Genomic DNA, 27,248 nt, shown 5'->3' on the forward strand with positions numbered 1-27,248 from the left:
TTGATGTGAGGTAAAGTTGAGGTTGGTGGATGGTGGACCGGGGTTTGGGGAGATGTCCCCTGATATCAGCAGGAGTAGGAAGATAAAAAGCAAGTAGCTTTTGGGATTGTATGAAGTTTTTTTTGTGCAGTGTGTTTGGGTAAGATGGACTGAGGTTTTTCAAGAAGGTGAGAAGTGCATGGGAGCTGTACATGGGAGAGGGAAGGAGTGAGGCGCTGACGTATAGGAGTCGTGATGGAGGGATTGGGTGGTGTATGTGGATTGCAAGGGAACATAGGAGGATAGGAATAAAGCACATGGATAGACGGGAGAGCAGAGTGTGGGTTACCTGACTCCTGCCCTGACTAACTGCCATGGAATAACTGCTGTATCACAACGCTTAGCTCCGTGACGCTTTGCTTCTGGGACGCGTGTTTACATCAAATTCCCTTAACATGTAGCACAGGGTCAGGCAGGTCTGTAACCCCAAATGTGCTACTCTGGGCCTTATACACAAGACCCCGCAGAGTGCAGCCTTCATTCTGCAGAGTGCAGCCTTCATTCTGCAGTGCAGTCACGTGATGAGCGGCTGCTGTCAGCTCACTGGCGCCCCCTGGGATCTGTCCCCCACTCTATAGCTGTCAGTAAGGGCCGCTTCAGTCCTCGGTGTGTGGGAAGTCCCGGGCACATACCGGTTTTACTGACTACCGGGGGGGCTGACCAGGCTCAGGCCTCGCCTCCCTCTGTCACTTCCTGTCCCGGGCCGGCCGGTGTTTACTGCTCCTCCCGGATTAGGCCTCTCGGGGCCCCATGGATTTTACATAGTATACGCGGGGCTTGCGGAGATTTCTCGCCTGCAGACGCTGCGGACCGGTGTCCTGGGCATGTCCTCGGCCGCGCCATGCCCGGCGCTCTGCTGCTGCCGCCGTCCCCTGCACCCCGGGCCTGTCCCGGAGCCTCCGCAGCAATTCGTCCCGGGCCCTCCAGACCCCGCGTCCGCCTCCAGCTTCCAGCTCTACCGCCTGCACCACTTCCACCTGGGGCTGGAGCTGCGGCCGGACACCAGGGACCTGTCCGGCTGTCTGGTGCTGGAGGTCAGCCCGCTGGTGCCCGGAGGCCCGGCTCTGGTCCTGGACACTCACCCGGTGGTCAGAGTGAGTTCTGTGCGCTGCCGGAGGGGGGGGCGACAAAGTAAGAATGCCAACCAGCCCGGCCCTAAGCCGGAGGACCCCCGGACTGGTGAGGCCCCGGGCGTGTGCCCACCTCGCTCCGCTGCCAGCTCCCAAACCACTGAACAGTTCTGGTATGTGGCACAAGAGCCTGGCACAGTGCCCCCTGGCACCCCGGACTGCTCGCCCACGGTGACCCCAGAGCCCCTTGACCTGTCCGTTCCCCGTAACCACACGTCCCCCGGTGCTGGACCAGGTGGCCCCATTGTGAATGGTCATCGGCCCTCAGCATCTCCTCTTACATCTCTAAACCCCCTAGCTGCCCCATATTCGCCCACCGCTGACCTCTCCTTCCACTCCTCTTCTTACACCTTGTCACCAGACCCTCTGGTCTCTCCCACCCTTGAGGGCGCTCCATCAGCGGGCGCTCCATCAGCGGGCGCTCCATCAGCGGGCGCTCCATCAGTCAGCCCTCCGCACTTCCCACCTATGGACATTCCTGGAATGGAGGCAATGCCTAGCACTTTTAGCCAGCCCTGTGGCATCCATGATGCCGGCGACTCTGGGCCCCCTCACTGCACCTGCTGCTTTCCCTTGGACTTTAGGGTCGATGAGTTGACAGATTACGGCTCAGCTCTCACCATCACTGTGCCTGAAACTTTACAGACCAATGAGACGTTCCAGGTCATCGTGCACTACGTCACCGGAGAGGGTCCTGCGGTGAGTCTGGATGGTTGTCAATGGGGTCTGCTCTCCTCAGTGGCGGGCGGGTGCAGCTGATTTGTCATTCTGATGGTGGTCTTGTGGAGTCTGCTCGGGAAGCTCACCTGTGATACACTACTAATACTCTCCTCCATTCCATGTCCCCGTGATCAGGTTTGGTGGCTGGATCCTGAACTCTCCTATGGAAGCTCCGAGTTGTTTGTCTTCACTCAAGGACACTCTGTTTGCAACCGTTCTTTCTTCCCCTGCTTTGATACACCGGCTGTAAAGTGTACTTACTCTGCCTCTGTCAAGGTACGCTGTAGCACTTGTACTGAGCAATGGTAATTTTATGCCATCATTTCCTTTTGCAACCTCAAAATTGTGCATTTAAAGTTCAGAATGACTGTTCAAACGAAGTACAGACACTTGGTGCACCATGGCGGGGCCAATCATTTAGGTGCACTTTGCCCCCTATCTCTGCCCTTCTCTGACTATATGAAGCAGAGCGGTCTATCAAAGACGAGGGGCGTGGGAAGGTGCACTTAAGTGTTTCACCACGCTGTTGTGCACCTAGCGCCTCTACTTGGTGCGATCAGTCATTCTGTGCCAACAGTCCTTTTTAAAGAGTCTGTCAGCAGAAAATGACAGTTCACACCAAGCACAGGCACTTGGCGCACCCTTCCGTGCACTTTCCCACCTACTTATTCTCCCTCTCGATCCACCCTCCTCTTTTTTTGATTGACAGCTCTAGATGACAGAAGGCAGAGAAAAGTGGCCATTGATGAAGGTGGGAATAAGTTTGTTGGATAAAGCTCTGAACTTCCCTGCCACACCAATGGTGCACAGAGCGCCTGTGCTTGGTTTGAACAATTTTTTTTGTGTACAAACTCCTTTAAACGTTTTTCTCACAATGAAGGTACATGATAAAGGTCTGATTGTTGGCACACCCACCAATAACTAGAATGAGCCCCCTATTCCTTCCCCCGAAGGACCGCATTGAGGAGATGTGAATGGAGTGGGGTCTGGCATGTGGACAGCTGCAACCAGTGAAGGAGCAGATTTACTAAAATTGTCTAAATCTAGAGAAAAATGCTCCAAATTTATTAGTGACTTGTGCTGCTTCATAAGTTTAGCGCATCTTTAGCCTACGTCACATATTAGTTGACTTTGCGCCAACATTTTTGCCAAATTTTGGTGCTTGGTGTCTCCTCTCCGGTCACAACCTTTCTCACGGAGCCAAGCCATCTATACTAAGCCACTCACCCCGGTAAAGCACAACTCAGGACCCGTCTAATACACATCATAAATGTGGTGCAAGTTACAGAAATTGTTCACTCCTGGATAACACCTGATTAGCTCCGGTCTGCTGCACAAAGCTGCAAATTGACGCCATTCTTCCTGTTACAGCACTGTGTCTTCCAGTGTTGACTGAGTAGAAAAGGCTGCAGCGGTTGGTGGCAGCGGTCATGTAACATAAGTGTGACATGACTGCCCGGAGACACAGTATGGGACTGGAGGCAGTTCAGGGGATGTGTGTGCACTGTAATGTATTTATACAGCAGACTGGAGCTATCTACTATATAATTGTCTAAGGGTCACTTCCGTCTGTCTGTCTTTCTGTCTGTCACGGATATTCATTGGTCGCGGCCTCTGTCTGTCATGGAAATCCAAGTCGCTGATTGGTCGTGGCAAAACGCCCACGACCATTGCCATCACTAATCAGCGTCGGCCATAGTCTGGCATCGAAATGGCCGCTGCTTTAGAGCCCTGCAGTCAGCGCTGAGCGGTCACACAGGGTTAATGCCAACGTTAATGGACCGCGGTGTAACGCACTCCATTACCGCAGCTATTAACCCTGTGTGACCAACTTTTTACTATTGATGCTGCGTATGCAGCATCAATAGTAAAAAGATCTAATGTTACAAATAATAATAATAAAAAAAAAAAGGTTATTCTCACCCTCCGATGCGGCACAATGTCCTCGGCAGTGCAAGCGGCAGGTTCCGGTGCCAAGGATGCTATGCGAGAAGGACCTGCCATGACGTCACGGTCATGTGACCACGACGTCATCACAGGTCCTGCGCTCATACCAACCCTGGGACCGGAAGCTGCCGCCTGCACCGCACACAGGCGCCAGGACTACAAGGGCCCTTCGGAAGGTGAGTATATGTTTATTTTTATTTTAAGTCTTTTTTAACCACTCATAGTGCCAACATTGCTATATACTACATGGGCTCTGTTACATACTGCGTGGGCTCTGTTATATACTACATCTCTATGCTATATACTATGTCGCTGGGCAATATACAACTTGACTGTCCAATATACTACGTGGCTGTGCAATATACTACGTGCTCTGTGTTATATACTACGTCGACAGTGCAATATAAAACGTGGCTCTGTTATAAGACGTGGCTGTGCAATATACTACGTAGCTGTGCAATATACTACGTAGCTGTGCAATATACTACGTAGCTATGCAATATACTACGTGCCTCTACAATACACTACGTGGCTATGTTATATACTACGTGGCTCTGCTATATACTACGTCGCTGACCAATATACTACATGGCTGTGCAATACACTACGTGGCTGTGCAATACACTACGTAGCTGTGCAATACACTGTGTGTTATACAGTCATGGCCAAAAGTATTGACACCCCTGCAATTCTGTCAGATAATACTCATTTTCTTCCTGAAAATGATTGCAAACACAAATTATTTGGTATTATCTTCATTTAATTTCTCTTAACTGAAAAAAACACAAAAAGAATTGTCCTAAAGCCAAATTGGATATAATTCCACACCAAACATAAAAAAAGGGGTGGACAAAAGTATTGGCACTGTTCGAAAAATCATGTGATGCTTCTCTAATTTGCGTAATTAACAGCACCTGTAACTTACCTGTGGCACCTAACAGGTGTTGGGAATAACTAAATCACTCTTGCAGCCAGTTGACATGGATTAAAGTTGACTCAACCTCTGTCCTGTGTTCTTGTGTGTACCACATTGAGCATGGAGAAAAGAAAGAAGACCAAAGAACTGTCTGAGGACTTGAGAAACCAAATTGTGAGGAAGCATGAGCAATCTCAAGGCTACTAGTCCATCTCCAAAGACCTGAATGTTCCTGTGTCTACCGTGCGCAGTGTCATCAAGAAGTTTAAAGCCCATGGTACTGTGGCTAACCTCCCTAGATGTGGATGGAAAAGAAAAATTGACAAGAGATTTCAATGCAAGATTGTGCGGATGTTGGATAAAGAACCTCAACTAACATCCAAACAAGTTCAAGCTGCCCTGCAGTCCGAGGGTACAACAGTGTCAACCCGTACTATCCGTCGGCGTCTGAATGAAAAGGGACTGTATGGTAGGAGACCCAGGAAGACCCCACTTCTTACCCCGAGACATAAAAAAGCCAGGCTGGAGTTTGCCAAAACTTACCTGAAAAAGCCTAAAACATTTTGGAAGAATGTTCTCTAGTCAGATGAGACAAAAGTAGAGCTTTTTGGGCAAAGGCATCAACATAGAGTTTACAGGAGAAAAAAAGAGGCATTCAAAGAAATGAACACAGTCCCTGCAGTCAAACATGGAGGAGGTTCCTTGATGTTTTGGTGTTGCTTTGCTGCCTCTGGCACTGGACTGCTTGACCGTGTGCATGGCATTATGAAGTCTGAAGACCACCAACAAATTTTGCAGCATAATGTAGGGCCCAGTGTGAGAAAGCTGTGTCTCCCTCAGAGGTCATGGGTCTTCCAGCAGGACAATGACCCAAAACACACTTCAAAAAACACTAGAAAATGGTTTGAGAGAAGGCACTGGAGACTTCTAAGGTGGCCAGCAATGAGTCCAGACCTGAATCCCATAGAACACCTGTGGAGAGATCTAAAAATGGCAGTTTGGAGAAGGCACCCTTCAAATATCAGGGACCTGGAGCAGTTTGCCAAAGAAGAATGGTCTAAAATTCCAGCAGAGCATTGTAAGAAACTCATTGATGGTTAACAGAAGTGGTTGGTCGCAGTTATTTTGGCTAAAGGTTGTGCAACCAAGTATTAGGCTGAGGGTGCCAATACTTCTGTCTGGCCCATTTTTGGAGTTTTGTGTGAAATGATCAATGTTTTGCTTTTTGCTTCATTCTCTTTTGTGTTTTTTCATTTAAGACAAATTAAATGAAGATAATACCAAAAAATTTGTGCTTGCAATCATTTTCAGGAAGAAAATGAGTATTATCTGACAGAATTGTAGGGGTATCAATACTTTTGGCCATGACTGTATATACTACCTACATATTCTAGAATACCCGATATGTTAGAATCGGGCTACCATCTAGTTAAAAATAATTGTCCATTAGTGGACATCTCCTTTAAGGCAGAAATCTAGGACACATGCGTCTGTGTGTCAGATTCAAATACTATGTTTTCAATATATTCTTTCTTCTCTCCTATTAGCCAAACTGCACAATACTTTTTGTGTTTTAGCTACCTTTTCCCCATATACAGTGCCTACAAGTAGTATTCAACCCCCTGCAGATTTAGCAGGTTTACACATTTGGAATTAACTTGGCATTGTGACATTTGGACTGTAGATCAGCCTGGAAGTGTGAAATGCACTGCAGCAAAAAAGAATGTTATTTCTTTGTTTATTTTTTTCTTAAATTGTGAAAAGTCTTTTCAGAGGGTCATTTATTATTCAACCCCTCAACCCACCAGAATTCTGTTTGGTTCACCTAAAGTATTAAGAAGTAGTTCAGGCACAAAGAACAATGAGCTTCACATGTTTGGATTAATATACTCGAGTATAAGCTGAGATTTTCAGCCCAAGTTTTTGGGCTGAAAGTGTCCCTCTCGGCTTATACTCGAGTCACGGTAGCGGTGGGGTCAGCGGGTGAGGGGGAGAGGGCGCTGGGACCTAGTCCCAGCGATCCTGGCGCTCCCCCTGCCGTCCTACGGTCTTCTGTGCTGCAGCTTCTTCCCCTCTTCAGCGGTCACGTGGGACCGCTCATTAGAGAAATGAATAGGCGGCTCCACCTCCCATAGGGGTGGAGCCGCCTATTCATTTCTCTAATCAGCGGTAACGGTGACCGCTGATAGAGAAAGAAGCTGCGGCACCGAAGACAGCTGTGACAGGCGGGGAGCGCCAGGATCGCTGGGACTAGGTAAGTATGTCATATTCACCTGTCCGCGTTCCAGCCGCCGGGCGCCGCTCCATCTTCCCAGCGTCTCCGCTCTGACTGTTCAGGTCAGAGGGCGCGATGACGCATATAGTGTGCGCGGCGCCCTCTGCCTGATCAGTCAGTGCAGAGACGCCGGGACCGGACGCTGGGAGCTGCAAGCAAGAGAGGTGAGTATGGCTTTTTTTTTTTTTTTTTTTTTTTTTTTTGCAGCAGCGGCCATGGCACAGATTTATGTGGAGCATCTATGGGGAGATATGAACGCTGCAGAGCACTGTATGGGGCACAGCTATGGGGAGATATGAACACTGCAGAGCACTGTATGGCACAGCCAAGGTGGAATATGAACAGTGCAGAGCACTATATGGGGCACAGCTATGGGGAGATATGAACGCTGCAGAGCACTATATGGGGCACAGCTATGGGGAGATATGAACACTGCAGAGCACTGTATGGCACAGCCAAGGGGGAATATGAACAGTGCAGAGCACTATATGGGGCACAGCTATGGGGAGATATGAACGCTGCAGAGCACTGTATGGCACAGCCAAGGGGGAATATGAACAGTGCAGAGCACTATATGGGGCACAGCTATGGGGAGATATGAACGCTGCAGAGCACTATATGGGGCACAGCTATGGGGAGATATGAACGCTGCAGAGCACTATATGGCACAGCCAAGGGGGAATATGAACAGTGCAGAGCACTATATGGGGCACAGCTATGGGGAGATATGAACGGCGCAGAGCACTATATGGCACAGCTATGGGGAAATAATGATCTATTTTTATTTTTGAAATTCACCGGTAGCTGCTGCATTTCCACCCTAGGCTTATACTCGAGTCAATAGGTTTTCCCAGTTTTTTGTGGCAAAATTAGGGGGGTCGGCTTATACTCGGGTCGGCTTATACTCAAGTATATACGGTATCTCTTTTTCCAGCCTTTTCTGACTATTTAAGACCCTCCCCAAACTTGTGAACAGCACTCATACATGGTCAACATGGGAAAGACAAAGGAGCATTCCAAGGCCTTAAGGTGCGGGGAGATAGACTGGAAAGTGGTCTGACCCATATTAACACACTTTTCCAGGATGTCCACCAACGCCTTAACCATCTGGAAGCCGACCTCCAGAGACCAGCACACCATTTTTTTTTAACAAGATAGAACAGGGCATGTCGGAACACCTTACGCCTGAACTCCAGCTCAACGTGATGCAGGCCTGCAATGCTGCTTACGTTCAGACTCGGTACTTCCAGCAGCCACAGGTGGTATTTCCACCTGAGCCACCAATCACACACTTAAGGTACCGTCACACTGAACGATATCGCTAGCGATCCGTGACGTTGCAGCGTCCTGGCTAGCGATATCGTTCAGTTTGACACGCAGCAGCGATCAGGATCCTGCTGTGATGTCATTGGTCGCTGCAGAAAGTCCAGCACTTTATTTCGTCGCTGGACTCCTGCAGACATCGCTGAATCTGCGTGTGTGACGCCGATTCAGCGATGTCTTCACTGGTAACCAGGGTAAACATCGGGTTACTAAGCGCAGGGCCGCGCTTAGTAACCCGATGTTTACCCTGGTTACCATCGTAAAAGTAAAAAAAACAAACACTACATACTTACCTTCCGCTGTCTGTCCCCGGCGCTGTGCTTCTCTGCACTGGCTGTGAGCGCCGGCCAGCTGGAAAGCAGAGCGGTGACGTCACCAGAGCGGAAGGTAAGACAGCGGAAGGTAAGTATGTAGTGTTTGTTTTTTTTAACTTTTACGATGGTAACCAGGGTAAACATCGGGTTACTAAGCGCGGCCCTGCGCTTAGCAACCCGATGTTTACCCTGGTTACCGGCATCGTTGGTCGCTGGAGAGCTGTCTGTGTGACAGCTCTCCAGCGACCAAACAGCGACGCTGCAGCGATCATTATTATTATTATTATTATTATACATTTTTATAGCGCCATTTATTCCATGGCGCTTTACATGTGAATACGGGGCAAATATAGACAAATACATTAAACATGTATTGTCGGTATCATTGTAAACATCATTGTCGGTATCGCTGCAGCGTCGCTGAGTGTGAAGGTACCTTAAGTCTCATATGTGCAGCAGTTTTATCTGTGTAACTCGCCCCCAACTCTGATTGGCAGCTTGCTGACAGTGTACATCGGAAGCTGCCTGTCAGGGATGTGGGCAGGTTATACACAGCTCTGCATACTGCCCACTGCTACAGCTACAGCAGGGAAAACAGGGATTCTATCCTAACTACATGAAGCAGACCGGTAAGTGATACATGGCTGGAATCAGGCTCTCTGCCAGAGACATTGTGCGGAGCCAAGTTTCCAAGAAGTTTATAAAATGGCTGCCTATATACCATAATGTATTGACCTACTGAACTGTAAGGACAGCATGACACTCGCCTTATACTATTGTAGACAGCACACTTGTGGCAGGTTTTCCACCCTGATTTTGCCTGGAAAAATCTGCACATCTCAATTCCTTCTATAAAAATATCCACATTTTATTCCATCTTGTCTGAGGGCGTTTATTCGCCAGAAACGCGCCAGATGTTTTCTATGGAACATACCCAATAATACGACATTCTGTTTTTTTCAATCAAGATGGAATAAAATTTGGATATTTTTATAAACCAGTTTCTTTCAATATCAGCAGGTAACAGGATTATAAACGTGGTAAGTCCTGATTTTTCCCATGTGCTTTCGTATCTGGAAAAATCTGTGGCTTATTATAATAGCAGTAGCGTGGATTGGAAATCCATAGTATGTAAATGTATGCATATGTCACTGAGACTTTCTCCCGTCGTATTGTAAAGGGTGTGTGCACACTCCAGTACTCCCCTCATCAAGACCAGCGAGAAAATCGTCAGTCTTGGTGAATCAGAGCCTTAGTCTGCGCATACAATTAAGAGAAACGTGAGATTATGCTGTGGTTTTTCTGCTACTTCAGCAGGAATTGTGCTAACCAGTAATTTCAGTTAACCAGTAGATTACTGACTTTTTGACCACTCTGGCAAAGTAGTTGGTCAATCTGTAAGGCTATGTGCACACTTATATTGGTCCACTACAGATTTTTACGCAGCGGATTTGATAAATCTGCAGGGCAAAATCGCTGCAGATTTATCGTGGATTTACCACGGATTTACCGCGGTTTTTCTCCGGATTTCACTGCGGTTTTACAACTGCGGTTTTCCATAGGAGAAAGAAGTGACATGCTGCGGAATGTAAACCGCTGCGTTTCCGCGCGTATCTTTTTCCGCAGCATGTGCACAGCGTTGTTTGTTTCCCATAGGTTTACATTGTAATGTAAGCTCATGGGAAACTGCTGCGGACCCGCAGCGTTTTCCGCATCGTGTGCACATACCCTAAGAGTGGTCTTTTCCGTTTGTCTGTCCTGGAAATCCCGCGTCTCTGATTGGTCTAGGCCGCCTGGCCTAGACCAATCAGCGACGGGCACAGTATCGACGTAGAAATCCCGCGTCTCTGATTGGTCGAGGCCGCCAGGGAACATCCCGCGTCTGATTGGTCGAGGCCGCCAGGCCTCGACCAATCAGCAACGGGCACAGCGACGATGATGTCATAAAGGACGTAGAAATCCCACATTTCTGATTCAGCGACAGGCACAGTATCGACATAGATGTCATAATGGTTGCCATGGCGACGATGTCATAAAGGTTGCCTCGACCAATCAGCGACGGGCACAGTCTGCCGCGAATTCTGGAATCATCATTGTCCATATACTACGGGGACATGCATATCCTAGAATACCCGATGCGTTAGAATCGGGCCACAATCTAGTATATATATAATATTATATAACCATATGCCTGGGCATAGTAAATATCTGTGGTTAGTTATAGCACATCAGGCCTCTCATTTTCCCCCTCACTCCTCTCATTCCCCCCTAACACTTGTCATTTCGACCTCACATCTGTCATTTTCCGATCACTCTACTATTTTCCCTCACACCTCTCATTTTGCACCTCACACCTCTCATTTTCACCTCACACCATACATGTATGGTCATCTCCCTTATATACTATATACCTGCTGTATGTCATCTCCCCCTGTATATAGTATATACCTGCTGTATGTCATCTCCCCCTGTATATAGTATATACCTGCTGTATGTCATCTCCTCCTGTATTAGACCACGTTCACACGTTATTTGGTCAGTATTTTTACCTCAGTATTTGTAAGCTAAATTGGCAGCCTGTTAAATCCCCAGCCAACAGGAAGCCCTCTCCCCGGCAGTATATATTAGCTCACACATACACATAATAGACAGGTCATGTGACTGACAGCTGCCGTATTTCCTATATGGTACATTTGTTGCTCTTGTAGTTTGTCTGCTTATTAATCAGATTTTTATTTTTGAAGGATAATACCAGACTTGTGTGTGTTTTAGGGCGAGTGTCATGTGTCAAGTTGTGTGTGTTGAGTTGCGTGTGGCTACAATCATGTAGCGACTTTTGTGAGATGAGTTTTGTGTGGCGACATGCGTGTAGCAATTTTTTGTGTGTCGAGTTGCATGTGACAGGTTAGTGTAGCAAGTTGTGTGCAGCAAGTTCTGCGCGTGGCGAGTTTTGCGTGTGGCGAGTCTTATGCGTGGTGCGTTTTGAGTATGTGCAAGTTTTGCGTGAGGCAACTTTCGCATGTGTTGCAACTTTTATGCATGTGGTAATTTTTCCGCTTGTGCAAGTTTTGCGTGTGGTGAGTTTTCCATGAGGCGAGTTTTGCATGTGGCGAGTTTTGAGCGGTGACTTTTGTGTTTCGACTTTTATGTGGCGAGGTTGGTGTATGTGTGGTGAAATGTGTGCTGAGGGTGGTATATGTGTTCAAGCACGTGGTAGTGTGTGGCGTTTTTTTTGTGTGTGTGTTCATATCCCCGTGTGTGGTGAGTATCCCATGTCGGTGCCCCACCTTAGCAACTGTACGGTATATACTCTTTGGTGCCATCGCTCTCACTCTTTAAGTCCCCCTTGTTCACATCTGGCAGCTGTCAATTTGCCTCCAACACTTTTCCTTTCACTTTTTCCCCATTATGTAGATAGGGGCAAAATGGTTTGGTGAATTGGAACGCGCGGGGTTAAAATTTCGGGGTCCAGGCGTGTGACTGTAAAATTTTGTGGCTGTAGCTGCGATGGTGTAGATGCCAATCCCGGACACACTCACTCACTCACTCACTCACTCACTCACTCACTCACTCACTCACTCACTCTGTAATGGAAGGTCTCACATTTCGTGCTGGTTCAGTGCTTTCGCCCCTTTCCTTTAACTGATACCTGATCTTTTCCATGGCCTGAGTCCAGCTGGCTTCTTAGATATTATTTGAGAGGTCAGATTAGCTTGTTTCCAGTGGTTTATCTTCAGCTGATGTCTGTGGAACTTCTAGACATTTATTTATTTTACTCGCATATTTAGCATCTTTAAAGCACCACTCCAGCAATTTTTTTTTTCTTTCAGCACTGGAATGGTGCCACTAATGTAAGTTCCCTAACCCTAGTCTTGGGGTATGTGCACAACTTGCGGATTCTCTGCGGATCCGCAGCGTTTTTTGCAGTGCAGAAACGCTGCAGATCCGCAATTGATTTACAGTACAATGTAAATCAATGAGAAAAAAAAATTGCTGTGCACACTTTGCGGAAAATCCGCTGCGGAAACGCTGTGGTTTAAAAGAAGTAGCATGTCACTTCTTTTTTGTGAATCTGCAGCGTTTTTGTACCCATTCCATTATAGAAAACCGCAGGGGTAAAAAACACAGCAAATCCGCAAGAAAACCGCAGCAAAAGCGCACAAAAAATGCAGCGGAACCGCACAAAAAACGCGACAAATCCGCAGGTGCGTTTTCTGCCAGAAGAGGTATAATCCGCACCAGAAATTCCTTAGCCTAATCCGCAACGTGTGCGCATAGCATAGCATAGTATAAACTCACCAGCCGTCGTTTCAGCTGTTCCCTGCACTTCTCCAGTCGCAATCCACCATCTTGTGACCACCACTTCAGACTATCTGGAAGTTAGTGGTAAAGGTCACAAGCTCCGAGTGTAGTCTAAGCCTTGTTCTGGCCTTGTTTTGTCTCTCAATGACTTACATTGCATAGTGGCTTCTGGATCACCCAGCAAACACTGGAATGATCCGGCAGAAAACGACTGGAGCACAAATAAACATGGCAGCTGGTGAGTATAATACTAGGGTCAGGAAACTTAGATTAGTGACACCACTCCAGTGGTAAATAATAATAATTAAAAAAAAGAACACCGCAGGAGTGGTGCTTTAATTACACAGTGCTTTATGGATATCACCATCACTGTCCACAATCTGAAGCACGCTACACAATTTACATAAATGCCACCACATTTTAAAATTCACATACCGGGAAAACACTAGATCAGGTCCAAAATGGTGTCACTTGTGGGAGGTTTCCACTGTTTTGGGACATCAGGGGCTCTCCAAACACAACATGGCGTCCCATCTCAATTCCACTCAATTTTGCATTGAAAAGTCAAATGGCGCTCCTTCCCTTCCGAGCTCTGCCAGGCGCCCAAACAGTGGTTTACCCCCACATATGGGGTATCGGTGTACTCGGGACAAATTGTACAACAATGTTTGAGGTCCAATTTCTCCTGTTACCCTTGGTAAAATAAAAAAAATTGGAGCTGAAGTAAATTTTTTTTGTGAAAAAAAAAAAAAAAAAAAAAAAAAAAAAAAAAAAAGTTAAATGTTCATTAAAAAGTTAAAAGTTCATAGTCCATCAAAGTCTGCATTGCAAAATGTCACTCCTTCCATTCTTAGCCCTGACGTGCGCCCAACCATAAGTTTTCCTACACATATAGGGTATCTGCTTACTCAGGAGAAATTGCACAACAGATTTTGGGGTCCATTTTGTCCTGTTACCTTTGTGAAAAGAAAAAAAATTGGGGCTAAAACAACAATATTGGAAAAAAAAATTGTGTGTGTTTTTTTTTTTTTTTTTTTTTTACATTTTCATGGCTTTACGTAATAAACTCCTGTGAAGCACCTGAGGGTTCAAGGTGCTTACCTCACATCTATATAAATTCCTTGAGGAGGGTCTAGTTTCCAAAATCAGGTCACTTGTGGGGGAGGGGTTCCACTGTTTAGACACATCAGGGTCTCTCCAAATGCGACATGGCGTCTGCTCTCGATTCCAACCAATTTTCCTTTAAAAAAGTTTAATGGCGCTCCTTCCCTTTCCAGCCCTGCCGTTGTTTTCCCCAACATATGGGATGTTGGCGTACTCAGGAGAAAATGGAACCCAAAATTTGTTATGCATTTTCTACTGTTACCCTCGTGAAAATTGGGGGGAAAAAATGGGTCTAAAGTTAAAATTTTTGTAAAAAAAAAAAAAAGTTAAATGTTAAATTTTTTTCTTCCACATTGCTTCAGTTCCTGTGAAACACCTGAAGGGGTAATAAACTTCTTGAATGTGGTTTTGTGCACCTTGAGGGGTGCAGTTTTTAGAATGGTGTCACTTTTGGGTATTTTCTGTCATATAGGCCCCTCATAGTCACTTCAAATGTGAGGTGGTCCCTAAAAAAAATGGTTTTGTAAATTTTGGTGGAAAAATAAGAAATCGCTGATCAACTTTTAACCCTTCTAACTTTCTAACCAAAAAAAAAGGTTCCAAAAATTGTGCTCATGTAGACATGTGGGAAATGTTATTTATTAACCCCTTCATGACCCTGCCTATTTTAACCTTAATGACCTGGCCATTTTTTGCAATTCTGACCAGTGTCCCTTTATGAGGTAATAACTCTGGAATGCTTTAACAGATCCTAGTGATTCTGAAATTGTTGGGCTTCATGTTAGTAGTAAATTTAGGTCAATAATTTTTGCGTTTATTTGTGAAAAAATCGGAAATTTGGCGAAACTTTTGAAAATTTCGCAATTTTTGAATTTTTATTTTGTTAAACCAGAGTTATGTGACACAAAATAGTTAATAAATAACATTACCCACATATCTACTTTAAATCAGCACAATTTTTGGAAACAACATTTTTTTTTTTTGTTGCTAGGAAGTTATAAGGGTTAAAATTTGACCAGCGATTTCTCATTTTTACAACAAAATTTACAAAACCATTTTTTTAGGGACCACCTCACATTTGAAGTTAGTTTGAGGGGTCTATCTGGCTGAAAATACCCAAAAGTGACACCATTCTAAAAACTGCACCCCTCAAGGTGCTTCACAGCAGCAGAAGCAACATGGAAGGCAAAAATGAACATTTAATTTTTAGTCAAAAAATGATCTTTTAGCAACAATTTTTTTATTTCCCCAAGGGTAAAAGGAGAAACTGGACCCCAAAAGTTATTGTACAATTTGTCCTGAGTACGCTGATACCCCATATGTGGGGGGAACCTCTGTTTGGGTGCACAACAGGGCTCTGAAGGGAAGGAGTGCGATTTGACTTTTTGAATGAAAAATTGACTCCAATCTTTAGCGGACACCATGTCGCGTTTGGAGAGCCCCTGTGTGCCTAAACATTGGAGCTCCCCCAAAAGTGACCCCATTTTGGAAACTAGACCTCCCAAGGAACTAATCTGGATGTGCAAGGAGTACTTTGAACCCCAAAGTGCTTCACAGAAGTTTATAACGCAGAGCCATGAAAATAAAAAATCATTTTTCTTTCCTCAAAAATTATATTTTAGCCCGCAATTTTTTATTTTCACAAGGGTAACAGGAGAAATTGGACCCCAAAAGTTATTGTCCGGTTTGTCCTGAGTACGCTGACGCCCCATATGTAGGGGTAAATCACTGTTTGGGCACACGTCAGGGCTCGGAAGAGAAGTAGTGACGTTTTGGAATGCAGACTTTGATGGAATGGTCTGCTGGCGTCACATTGCGTTTGCAGAGCCCCTGATGTGCCTAAACAGTAGAAACCCCTCACAAGTGACCCCATTTTGGAAACTAGAACCCCCACGGAACTTATCTAGATATGTGGTGAACACTTTGAACCCCCAAGTGCTTCACAGAGATTTATAATGCAGAGCCGTGAAAATAAAAAATCTTTTTTTTTCCCCACAAAAATAAGTTTTTAGCCCCCATTTTTTATTTTCCCAAGGGCAACAGGAGAAATTAGACCCCAAAAGTTGTTGTGCAATTTTTCTTGAGTACGCTGATGACCCATATGTTTGGGTAAACCACAGTTTGGGCGCACGTTGGAGCTCGGAAGGGAGGGAGCACCATTTGACTTTTTGAACGCAAGATTGGCTGAAAATCAATGATGGTGCCATGTCGCGTTTGGAGACCCCTGATGTGCCTAAACAGTGGAAACCCCTCAATTCTAACTCCAACACTAACCCCAACATACCCCTAACCATAACCCTAACCACAAGCCTAACCCTAACCCCAACACACCCCGAACCCTAATCTTAACCCTATTTCCAACCCTAACCCTAATTCCAACCCTAACCCTAATTCCAACCCTAATCCTAAGGCTATGTGCCCACGTTGCGGATTCATGTGAGGATTTTTCCGCACAGTTTTTGAAAAATCCGCAGGTAAAGCTTACTGCGTTTTACCTGTGGAGTGAATACGGATTTCCAGTCTTTTTTGTGCGGATTCCTATTGAGGAACAGGTGTAAAACACTGTGGAATCTGCACAAAGAATTGAGTGCAGAAAATACGACGCAGCATTTCCGCGTGATATTTTCCGCACCATGGGCACAGCGGATTTGGTTTTCCATAAGTTTACATGGTACTGTAAACGTGATGGAAAACTGCTACGAATCCGCAGCCAAATCCGCACCGCGTGCACATAGCCTAATTCTAACCCTAACCCTAGCCAGAAAACTGCTACGAATCCGCAGCGGCCAATCCGCTGCGAATCCGCAGTCAAATCCGCACCGTGTGCACATAGCCTAATTCTAACCCTAACCCTAGTGGAAAAATAAATAAATAATAAAATAAAAGTAAATATTTTTTTCCCTTCCCCATGACGGCACCTAACGTGAGAGATGGTCCCAGCCCCCAGGAACAGGAAACCTGCATAGGAGATAAAAGATGGGGGGCGGCACCTCTCTCCTCAGTTTTGGTTTCCTGTTCCTGCGGGGAACTTGCGTCGCTCTCTGGTGGGGGCGGTCCGGAGACCGAGGTCTGCGGCAGGAGCAGCGGCGGCCGCATTACTTACTGACGCTGCTTCAGGTGGCGTCCTCCCCGCTGTGGGCTCCCCGGTGTCCGCTCCTGGCCGGGGTAGAGGCGTGCCCCATCACTAGGCTGGCGCCGAAGTGAATGGGAGGACTTCCGGGATCAACCGGAAGTGACGTCACACGCCGAGGGGAGCGGTGTGCTGACACTCGAGCGAGGAAGTTCAAGGGCGCTCACACCGCTCTCCCCCCTGTATTATTTAAAGAGGCAAGCCATGAGTAAGTGGGAATAGCCTCTCTAACATGGCGGACCCGATTGCGGAATCGCTGGTGCCAGTGGACGTTCCACAGACCCCGTGGTACTAAAGGTTTCAGTGGGTGAGTGCCTTTTGTAAGGCAGATAACATGTCAGTAACACAGTATCTCTGTATTATATTGTGCAGGGGAAGAAGGCTACGGCCAAGCAGAAAAATAAAGTCTACACGCTCTGTGATAAAGCTCTCTCTAAAACCTATGACAAATGGATCTGTCGGTTATGTATAGATACTGTAAGACTGTGGCCAAGGAGTCGTCATCATTACTCCAAAATATATAAAGGCTATCGTTAGGGATGAAGTAAAAATCACAGTAAAGGAGCAAATGAAACCGCACGGATTACATAGGTCTGAAAATCCACCTCCTAGACCTGCCCAAATCTCTGACGTGGAATCAGAAGGTGAACCAGGGGAACTGCCACCCGAATGATGACTCTGATTTAGGTTCTTCAGATGAAGAGTGTGGTCTGCCATATGTACTATCTGAGAATGATGGGAAACTACTTAAGCTAGTTAGAGCAACGTTGGGGGTTGAAACACCAAAAGAACATAAAACAACCCAAGATTCTATGTAGCAACCTAGAGGTGAAAAAACGCAGAGTTTTTCCTTTTCACGAAAATGTGTTACATTTATTTAAGAAAGAGTGGAAAAAAAAACAAATAAAAAAAATTTCAGTTCCTCAGGCCCTTAAGCGTAAATATCCATTTGAGGAAGAAATCTGTGATAAATGGAGGAAAAGCACCTAAATTGGACTTGGCAATTGCGAGCACTTCCAAGGGCATAGCGCTTCCCTTCAAAGACATGGAGGCTTTAAAAGATCCTTTTGATAAAAAGGTGGACGCCTTCTTAAACTCGGCATGGGAAGCGTCAATGTGGGCATTTAAGCCAGGAGTGTCCGCCACTTGTACAGCTTGGGCCATGATAAAGTGGTTAGAGGAATTGAGTGAGCAAATAAAGGACAAATGTCCAAGGGAGAGACTCTTTAGAGGTAATACCCTCACTTCAAAATGCGGCAGGCTTCTTGGCAGATGCCGCCATTGACTCAGTGCGTTTTTCTGCCCGTGCATGTGCCCTCTCCAACTCTGGTAGAAGAGCATTATGGCTTAAAAATTGATTGGCTGACTTTCAGTCTAAAGTCAAATTGTGTGCAGTTCCTTGTGAGGGCCAATATCTATTTGGGAAGGCACTAGATGAGATTCTAGAGAAGGCTGCAGATAAGAAAAAACATTTCCCATCTCCTCCCTTCTCAAGACGTGGAATGATAACCGGCTAAGCCACCCCCCCGGGCTCAAGTACCACTCCCCCTGTCCCTGCAGGTCGGGTGAAATTACAGTTAACCCTTTCACCCGGCCTGCAGGAGCGCAATCCGACCATGACGCATATGCTGCGTCACAGGTCGGATTGGCACAGGTTTTCATGACGCATACGCTGCGTCAAAGGTCGGGAAGGGGTTAATTAATTTTGTGTGACATAACTCTCTCATTTAAGGGCATAAAAATTAAAAGTTTGAAAATTACAAGATTTTCCAAATTTTTGTCAAATTTCGTTTTTTATCACAAAAGGAGATTTTTGTGTACTCACTGTAAAATCTTTCTCTTAGCCTCTAATTAGGGGACACAGGACCATGGGTGTTATGCTGCTGTCCACTAGGAGGCGATACTATGCATAATATGAAAAAGATTAACCGTGGCTCCTCCTCTGCAGTATACACCCCTGGACGGCGTCAGCCTTCTCCAGTTTTGTGCAAAAGCATTAGGAGGAACGTAACATGAATAACATAACCATGCCTATAAGAAGGCAACTATGTACGAGCTCAAGCAAACAATATTAGAACTCAACAGTAACAACGGCCCGGAAGGGCAACAGGGTGGGAGCTGTGTTCCCCAATTAGAGGCTAAGAGAAAGAGATTTTATGGTGAGTACACAAAAATCTCCTTTATTTTATCGCCTCATTGGGGGATGCAGGATCATGGGATGTCCCAAAGCAGTCCCTGGGTGGGAAGCAATGGACGAATATTGTGCAGACAGGCCCCTACACTTGGGGCACCGCAGAACACATCTACCCAGGCTCGCGTCCGCTGAGGTCTGGGTATGAACCCTGTAGTGTTTAGTAAACATGTGTAGGCTAGTCCAAGTGGCCGCCTTACACACTTGTTGTGCCGAAGCCTGGTAGTAAAGCAGGTTTTGCTGTGTATTTTTGCTGCGTATTTGCCATGTTTTTGTTGTCTATTGAGCATGTTGATAAAGTTTAGTGACCCCTTAAAAAAAATCAGTGTAACTTCCTTGTGGCTTTTGCACCAAAAACATAGTAAAACCCGATATCTGCATTTTGCTGGGTTTTTTCACTTAAGGTACCTTCACACATAACGATATCGTTAACGATATCGATGCTTTTTGTGACGTAGCAACGATATCGTTAAGGAAATCGTTATGTGTGACAGCGACCAACGATCAGGCCCCTGCTGGGAGATCGTTGGTCGCTGAACAAAGTCCAGAACTTTATTTCGTCGCTGGATCTCCCGTGGACATCGCTGGATCGGCGTGTGTGACACCGATCCAGCGATGTCTTCACTGGTAACCAGGGTAAATATCGGGTAACTAAGCGCAGGGCCGCGCTTAGTAACCTGATGTTTACCCTGGTTACCAGCGTAAAAGTAAAAAAAACCAAACACTACATACTTACCTACCGCTGTCTGTCCCCAGCGCTGTGCTCTGCACTCCTCCTGTACTGGCTGTGAGCGTCGGTCAGCCGAAAAGCAGAGCGGTGACGTCACCGCTCTGCTTTCCGGCCGCTGTGCTCACAGCCAGTACAGGAGGAGTGCAGAGAAGCAGAGCGCCGGGGACAGACAGCGGTAGGTAAGTATGTAGTTTTTTTTTTTTTTTTACTTTTACGCTGGTAACCAGGGTAAACATTGGGTTACTAAGCGCGGCCCTGCGCTTAGTAACCCGATGTTTACCCTGGTTACCCGGGGACTTCGGGATCGTTGGTCGCTGGAGAGCTGTCTGTGTGACAGCTCTCCTGCGACCAAACAGCGACGCTGCAGCGATCCGGATCGTTGTCGGTATTGCTGCAGCGTCGCTTAATGTGAAGGGGCCTTTACTCATTGCTTTCTATGCGAGGGGGTTTGCGGAGGAGGGTGCGAGGACCCCTGCAGCCTCGAAAATTGAACGAGCCATGCGTTCTAGCTGCCGGTCTGCTGCGTCCCTGACGGTTGAGCTATCTGGCAGTGAAGAGAGGGTCTGTGCTGCTAGTCTAGAGACTGGGAAATCCACTTTGGGTGGGTCTGTCCATTCCTTGGTATCCTTCTGCGGGAAGGGGTACCTCGCCTCCAGATATTTGCGGCTAGCGAATTTTTCCTCAGGCTGTGAGAGCTGCTTTTTAAGGATCGCCTTAAACTCTGGGTGGTTAGAGAAAACCTTAGGTGCTTCAGAGGTCCTTTAAAGGAAATCTTGTGTTCTGGGGCCTCTGGTGTCGGATCAGAAATGTCCAGCACCTGATGGATGGAAGAGATTAAGTCCTCAACTAGCGCTGTATTGCTAGGGGGATTGGGATCGGGGACCCCTCCATTTCCTTGTCTGATTCGGAGTCAGATGCCTTCCGAATCCTGTGTGTCACTGAGGCGTCCCCTGCTGGGTGAGCTGGGGTGGAGGCCTTCTCTGGTCAGGGATTGCGGAGATCTGCATTGTCTGCCCCTGAAAGGGGATGGTCTAGATGACCTGGAACTACGGTGTCTCTCCCTAGAAGGGGATGACCGTGTGCTATGGGATGACGCAGATGGACTTGACCTATGGGTCCGCTTGCGTCCTGACCTAGACGTGGATGTGCCAGGGTTGTCCTGTCCCTGAGTCAAGCTCTCCCTTTGCTGGGTAACGGTCATAGATGAGGCATGACTCTGCAGAGTCTGAAGCAATGTGGAGGTGCGTCATAGATTGCGACATGAGTGACCCATTCCAGCGAGGCATTAGATACCGAAGAATTGGCAGGGGCTTCTTGGGGCTCTGACACAGTAGTCTGAGTGCAGTCCTGGCAGTGCGGGTACGTGCTGCCACTGGGGAGAGCGGTCCTGCAGGCTGTGCAGAATGCATAATAGCAGTCCTGCCTGGTTCTCTTGGACCTTGAGCCTGGCATAGTGCAGAAGGGCTGGCTATGCAGAGGACCTTACGGGGTAGCTATGCAGAGGAACCTATAGGGGAGCCTTATAGGGAATATGGATTCACAGCCGAGTAAAACAACCCAGATCTGATTTTTACCCCACCAGTTTGCCCCTAGGTCCAGCGCCGAAGAACCACAGTCCTGTGCCCCCCAGAGACTGGCTGGCCTGGTCCTGCTGACCGGGAGATGCAGGGTTAATCCTTGCTGCAGTAGAAATGGCTGCCGAGGAAAAGAGGCAGGGGGAGAAAGGGGCGGAGAGCTGAGAAAAAAGGCGGCAAAGCTGTGTAAAAACGCCCCCTCTATGACACTGTAGTGTCATATTTGTCATCCGGGGGGCGGGCTGGGAGCCATAGAGGAGGCGGCGGCTTCAGCTAGGCCGAAGCCGTGGCCTAAATTAGATGCCTGATGCCCAGAAAGGCTCCAGGCGGGTGCAAAAGTCCGGGAGGGGGTCGGATCTGAACCGGACCCCCGGATTTAAAGGCAGGATAGCGGTGGGGCTATAAGCGGAAGGGGGGCCCTGTGAGGGGTCCGCCTGAGGCACTATAGAGCTGGTGCTGCTGCAGAGACAGGGGCGTAGGGAGTCCTGTGTCTCTATTGTGCCATACCTGCCTGCACTCCCCCCGGCCCCAACAGGAGCCCGCAGCTGGGCCGCAGTGTTCTGGCCCATTGCTGGGAGCTGCAAAAATAAATCCTATATTTTTCTGACAGTAAAGATAATGGGTCTATGTATCCTTAATATTTTATTAATGATCTGCAGGGTAGTCTTCACTTCTGCAACTGGTATCCTGGGCGCCACTGACAATAACTGGGCCCTGTGTGGCGCACCTTGTGACAATGCTAGGATTCTGGCCTCCAAAGTGAAGATTGCCCTGGTCCAGTTTCCACTGAGGACCGAACTGGATGCCAGAGCAAGGCAACATGAATCCTTTTGCTTCACTCTTTTACTGGTCTTTACACTACACACATAATTGGCATAGTTTTTCAAAATGCAATGTGACCATTCATTTTAATGTCTTTCCTAGGCACCTGCTGGAATCCGGGTCCTCATGAGCTGCACACACAGTTACTACATTGAAGAGATGGGCATCTTTCAATTCTATATGGAGCATCCCGTTCCTGCTTATCTAGTGGCTCTGACTGCCGGTCATCTCCTTCCAGCTGATATAGGTCCCAGGTAAGAGTCATTCTTTCTATGTTGCAGCATAATTGTAGCAGTGACATTTGCTGTAATTTTGGACTGTAAGGGTACTTTCACACTAGCGTTTTTTTAAATCCGTCACAACGCGTCGTTTTGCAGAAAAAACGCATCCTGCAAAAGTGCTTGCAGGATGCGTTTTTTCCCCATAGACTTCTATTGACGACGCATTTGCGACTGATTGCCACACTTCGCATCCGTCTTGCGACGGATGCGTCGTGCTTTGGCGGACCGTCAGGAGCAAAAAACGCTACATGTAACGTTTTTTTCTCCTGACGGACCACTTTTTCCGACCGCGCATGCGCGGCCGTAACTCCGCCCCCACCTCCCCGCACCTTACAATGGGGCAGCGGATGCGCCGGAAAAATGCATCCGCTGCACCCATTGTGCAATGCAGCAAACGCTAGCGTTGGAATCTCTCCCCGACGCATTGCGACGGGGAGATTCCGACGCTAGTGTGAAAGAAGCCTAAGACCCACTCTGTGTTCACACGTTGCATTTTTGTTGCATTTTTTATATGCAAATTTTAAGCTGTGTTTACGATTACCAGCAAAAGCTTTGAGATTTCTGAAATCCTCCTGCACACACAATTTTTTTTTCTGATTGACTTGGAAAACTGCTACAGTTTTGCAAACTGCAGCAAGTCACTTCTTTCAGCATTTTTCACGCATAGAAAGCAATGAGTAAGTGAAAAAACCCAGCAAAATGCAGATATCGGGTTTTACTATGTTTTTGGTGCAAAAGCCACAAGGAAGTTACACTATGATTTTTTTTTTAAGGGGTCACTAAACTTTATCAACATGCTCAATAGACAACAAAAACACGGCAAATACGCAGCAAAAAAACACAGCAAAACCTGCTTTACTACCCAGAAAGCAGGTTTCTCCTTCGCCACATTGGGGGACACAGGACCATGGGTGTTATGCTGCTGTCACTAGGAGGCTGACACTAAGCTGAGACAAAAAAAGGTTAGCTCCTCCCCTGCAGTATACACCCTCATGCTGGCTTCCAGAGACCCAGTTCAAGCTTAGTGTCCGTAGGAGGCACACTGATTTTTATTCTTTCTATCCGGATAAAGGGGGCGACGGATTCTTTCATGTTCCGATCTCCCCCGAACCAACAACAGGCGAGCACGGGAGTTTCACCTCTCCGTATCCTCTCCTGCGACGTGGGAGCCACTGCCTGAGCTGACCCTTTTGGGCGACGGACCCTTTCTCGGGCACCGATCTCCCCACTAAGTACAGACGAGCACTGGGTTTTACCTCCAGTATCCTCTTCTGCAGACAGGCCTTTTTATTGCCGGACATCTGCCCTGCCCACCAGGTTTCACCCTCGGCTGTACAGATGCACTATTCCCTGTGGCGTCCGTGCAGCCCACACTGCATCACCACTGTTTATGCGGCTGATTCAGGTGGTGGACGGTTCCTCTCCACCCCCCTTTCAGGGGTTGGTGGATGGAGGCTTCCCAACCCCTGCACCGTCCTTTTTTCACCCCAGGCACACCTCACCTACGCCCCTTGTGCAGCAGCTGCTCCATCGGGGTAAGTGTTTCGGGGGGGGTGGGGGGGTGGGTTGGGGTCGCCGGTTCTGCGGTCCGGAGGGCTCCCTCTTAGCAGTGGCACACTTTCCGGTCCTCAGTGGCTGCGCGCCGGGCCGAAGCCGCAAATTTAGTCCCCGGCTTCGGCCTAGCTGCAGGCCGCATCCCGATAGGCTCCGCCCCATTTTTCGCATCATCTTGCGGCGCCGCCCCCCGGTCCTGGCGCTTCTCGCCGCCTGCGAGATCTCTCTCCCTGATCTCGGCGGCCATCTTGGATTTCTTCACTGCACGCCGCAGCTCCAGCTCTCTCAGCCGCAGCTTCCCCCACGTGCAGTGCTGTGATCGCCGGCCGTCGCCTTCGTCTTCCTTCTTCTGCTGGACACAGGACCTCGGGTAAGGAGACTACGTCAGCCTCTCCTCTGCAGTGCCGCCCTCGCTTCCGTAGTTTATAGACCCTGTGGTCTATTTTGCATTAGGTACACCATGTCCCAGTCAAGGTCTAAAAAATCCTCTAAGGTGCATACGACCTTTTTTTCTGCGTGTACCACCTGCCAGGCTCCACTTCCTCGGCCTCAAAGTTCCCCCCTCTGCTCAGCCTGCGATACCCCATGTGCCCAGGAGCCCTCCACCGCCACCGACTCCGGCGTATCTAGTCCCCCCGCGTGGGTCGCTTCACTTTCGCAGTCCATGGATTTTTTAGCCAATGCCATCAAATCCATTCAGAACCCTCCTGGGGAACGGGGCAATCCATTACAGGTGTTAAGAGATCCCTCCGTATCACGGGAATCGTCGGCCAGCAGGGGCCGCTCTCTCCGGAAAGAGGCACGGTCATCCAGAAAACGGATCCGCACTACCTCTCCTGAGCGCTCTCCACACCAGTCAGCTTCTGGCAGTTCCACCTCTCGCTCACCCTCTTTGGGGGCTCGTAGCGTTCACGACTCTGAATATGAGTCTGATGTATCCTTAGACCCGGATGCTCCGGAGTTTAGATCTACTGTTGACTCCCTCATTGAGGCAGTCAATCACGCTCTTAAGGTGGATGATGACTCTAACTCTGCTCTGGACCACTCAGTCTCCTTTACTAGAACCAAGCGTTCTCACAAGACTTTCGCCTCTCACCCAGATTTTCTGGATATAGTCAGGCGACACAGGGAGCGTCCGGATAAGCGTTTCACGGGAAAAAAGGACCTGGTATCAAAGTATTCTTTTTCGGCAGACCTCGTGAAAGACTGGACGGATTCCCCACTAGTAGATCCTCCGGTTTCGCGCCTTGCTTCCAAAACGCTCCTATCCGTTCCGGATGGCGCTTCGATTAAGAATCCCACAGAACGCCAGCTAGATTCCCTAGCTCGCTCAGTGTCCGAAGCCTCAGGTTCTTCCCTATCTCCCTCCTTCGCCGCGGCTTGGGTGGCCAAGGCAATGGTTTCCTGGGCGGATGCTCTAGCGAAATCCTTTCATGAACAGGATCTCCCATCTGAGATGGCGGACCTTGCTAAACAGATTGCCATGGCTGGTGATTACGTGATGTACGCATCTCTCGATGCAGCGAATTGCGCAGCATCGGCGGCCTCAAACGCCATCACTATCAGAAGGGCTATTTGGCTCAGAGAGTGGCGCGCAGATTCCTCCTCTAAAAAATCTCTGATTTCTCTCCCGTTTCAGAGCGGGCGTCTTTTTGGAGAAAAGCTAGACCAGCTTATTTCCGACGCTACAGGGGAAAAGAGCAAGTTCCTTCCCCAACAGAGGCCCAAGGCGGCCTTCCAGCGCCAGCCATATTTTCGTTTTCGGCCCTTTCGTACCAGTCCAGCCTGGTCCAACCCTGCCGGTTTTTCCAGATCAGACCGCTCCGCTCGCTCAGATAGAGACGTTTGTCCCTCTTTCAGGCCGAATCCGTCCTGGCGAGGAAAGCCTAGGCAGCCCAGGACCAGAGGTTCCGGGCCCCCCAGATTCCCTTCACAATGACTCGGGAACGGCGCCAGTCGATACCACCAGAGTAGGCGGACGTCTACTTCTTTTTCAGCAAGCCTGGCTCTCCGTCGTTCACGACGAATGGGTCAGGGATCTGGTGTTGTCTGGCTACAAAATAGAGTTCTCCGCTCCCCCTCCAACTCTGTTTTTTCCCTCTCGTCTCCCCTGTTCGGGAGCTCAGTCTCGCGCCCTTCTTTGCGCCATCCACGCCCTCCGCCAGAGCGGGGTCATTGCTCCAGTTCCGGAACACGAGAAGTTCAAAGGTTTCTACTGAAACCTCTTCGTCGTGCCAAAGAAGGACGGGAAAGTGCGCCCCATTTTGGATCTGAAGCTCCTGAACAAGTGCGTAAAAGTACGACACTTCAGGATGGAATCGCTCCGGTCGGTCATCTCCTCGATGGAGAGAGGGGAATTCTTGGCATCGATAGACATCAAGGATGCCTATCTTCACATTCCAATATTCCCTCCACATCAAAGGTTCCTCCGCTTTGCCATTCTAGAGGACCACTTCCAATTCACGGCCTTACCCTTCGGTCTTGCCACGGCACCCAGGGTATTCACGAAGGTCATGGCGGCCGTCATGGCCATTCTTCATTCGCGAGGAGTGGTCGTGTTACCTTACTTAGACGACCTCCTCATAAAGGGTCCGTCTTATCAGGCCTGCGAGGCAAGCGTCCACATTACCTTGGATTCCCTTTCGCGCCTGGGCTGGTTGATCAACTTGAACAAGTCCTCTCCCGTTCCTGCCCGATGCATCTCCTTTCTGGGAATGATCCTGGACACTTCAAGGGGTCTGGTCTTGCTTCCTCGGTCCAAGGCCCAAGTGCTTCAGCTAGGAGCCCGGACTCTCTGCCATCCTCGCCCGTGACCCATTCGGTTCGCTATGAAGATACTGGGCAAAATGGTTGCAGCAATCGAAGCGGTGCCTTTCGCTCAACTCCATCTCCGTCC

The 27,248-nt window shown here is 48.1% G+C and overlaps 1 protein-coding gene across 1 annotated transcript in view; it reads left to right on the forward strand.

Moving 5' to 3' along the window:
* Window positions 1-656: 656 nt before the first annotated feature.
* RNPEPL1 (arginyl aminopeptidase like 1) overlaps window positions 657-27,248 on the forward strand; it is a 68,110-nt gene continuing 41,518 nt past the window's right edge. The window contains exons 1-3 of the mRNA XM_069726985.1: window positions 657-1,868; window positions 2,025-2,165; window positions 22,620-22,771. Of these exons, the coding sequence (XP_069583086.1) occupies window positions 864-1,868; window positions 2,025-2,165; window positions 22,620-22,771 (1,298 nt within the window). The 5' untranslated portion in view covers window positions 657-863. The remainder of the gene's footprint in view (window positions 1,869-2,024; window positions 2,166-22,619; window positions 22,772-27,248) is intronic.

This window comes from Ranitomeya imitator, chromosome 5, assembly GCF_032444005.1.
Source record: "Ranitomeya imitator isolate aRanImi1 chromosome 5, aRanImi1.pri, whole genome shotgun sequence".
Classification (NCBI taxonomy): domain Eukaryota; kingdom Metazoa; phylum Chordata; class Amphibia; order Anura; family Dendrobatidae; genus Ranitomeya; species Ranitomeya imitator.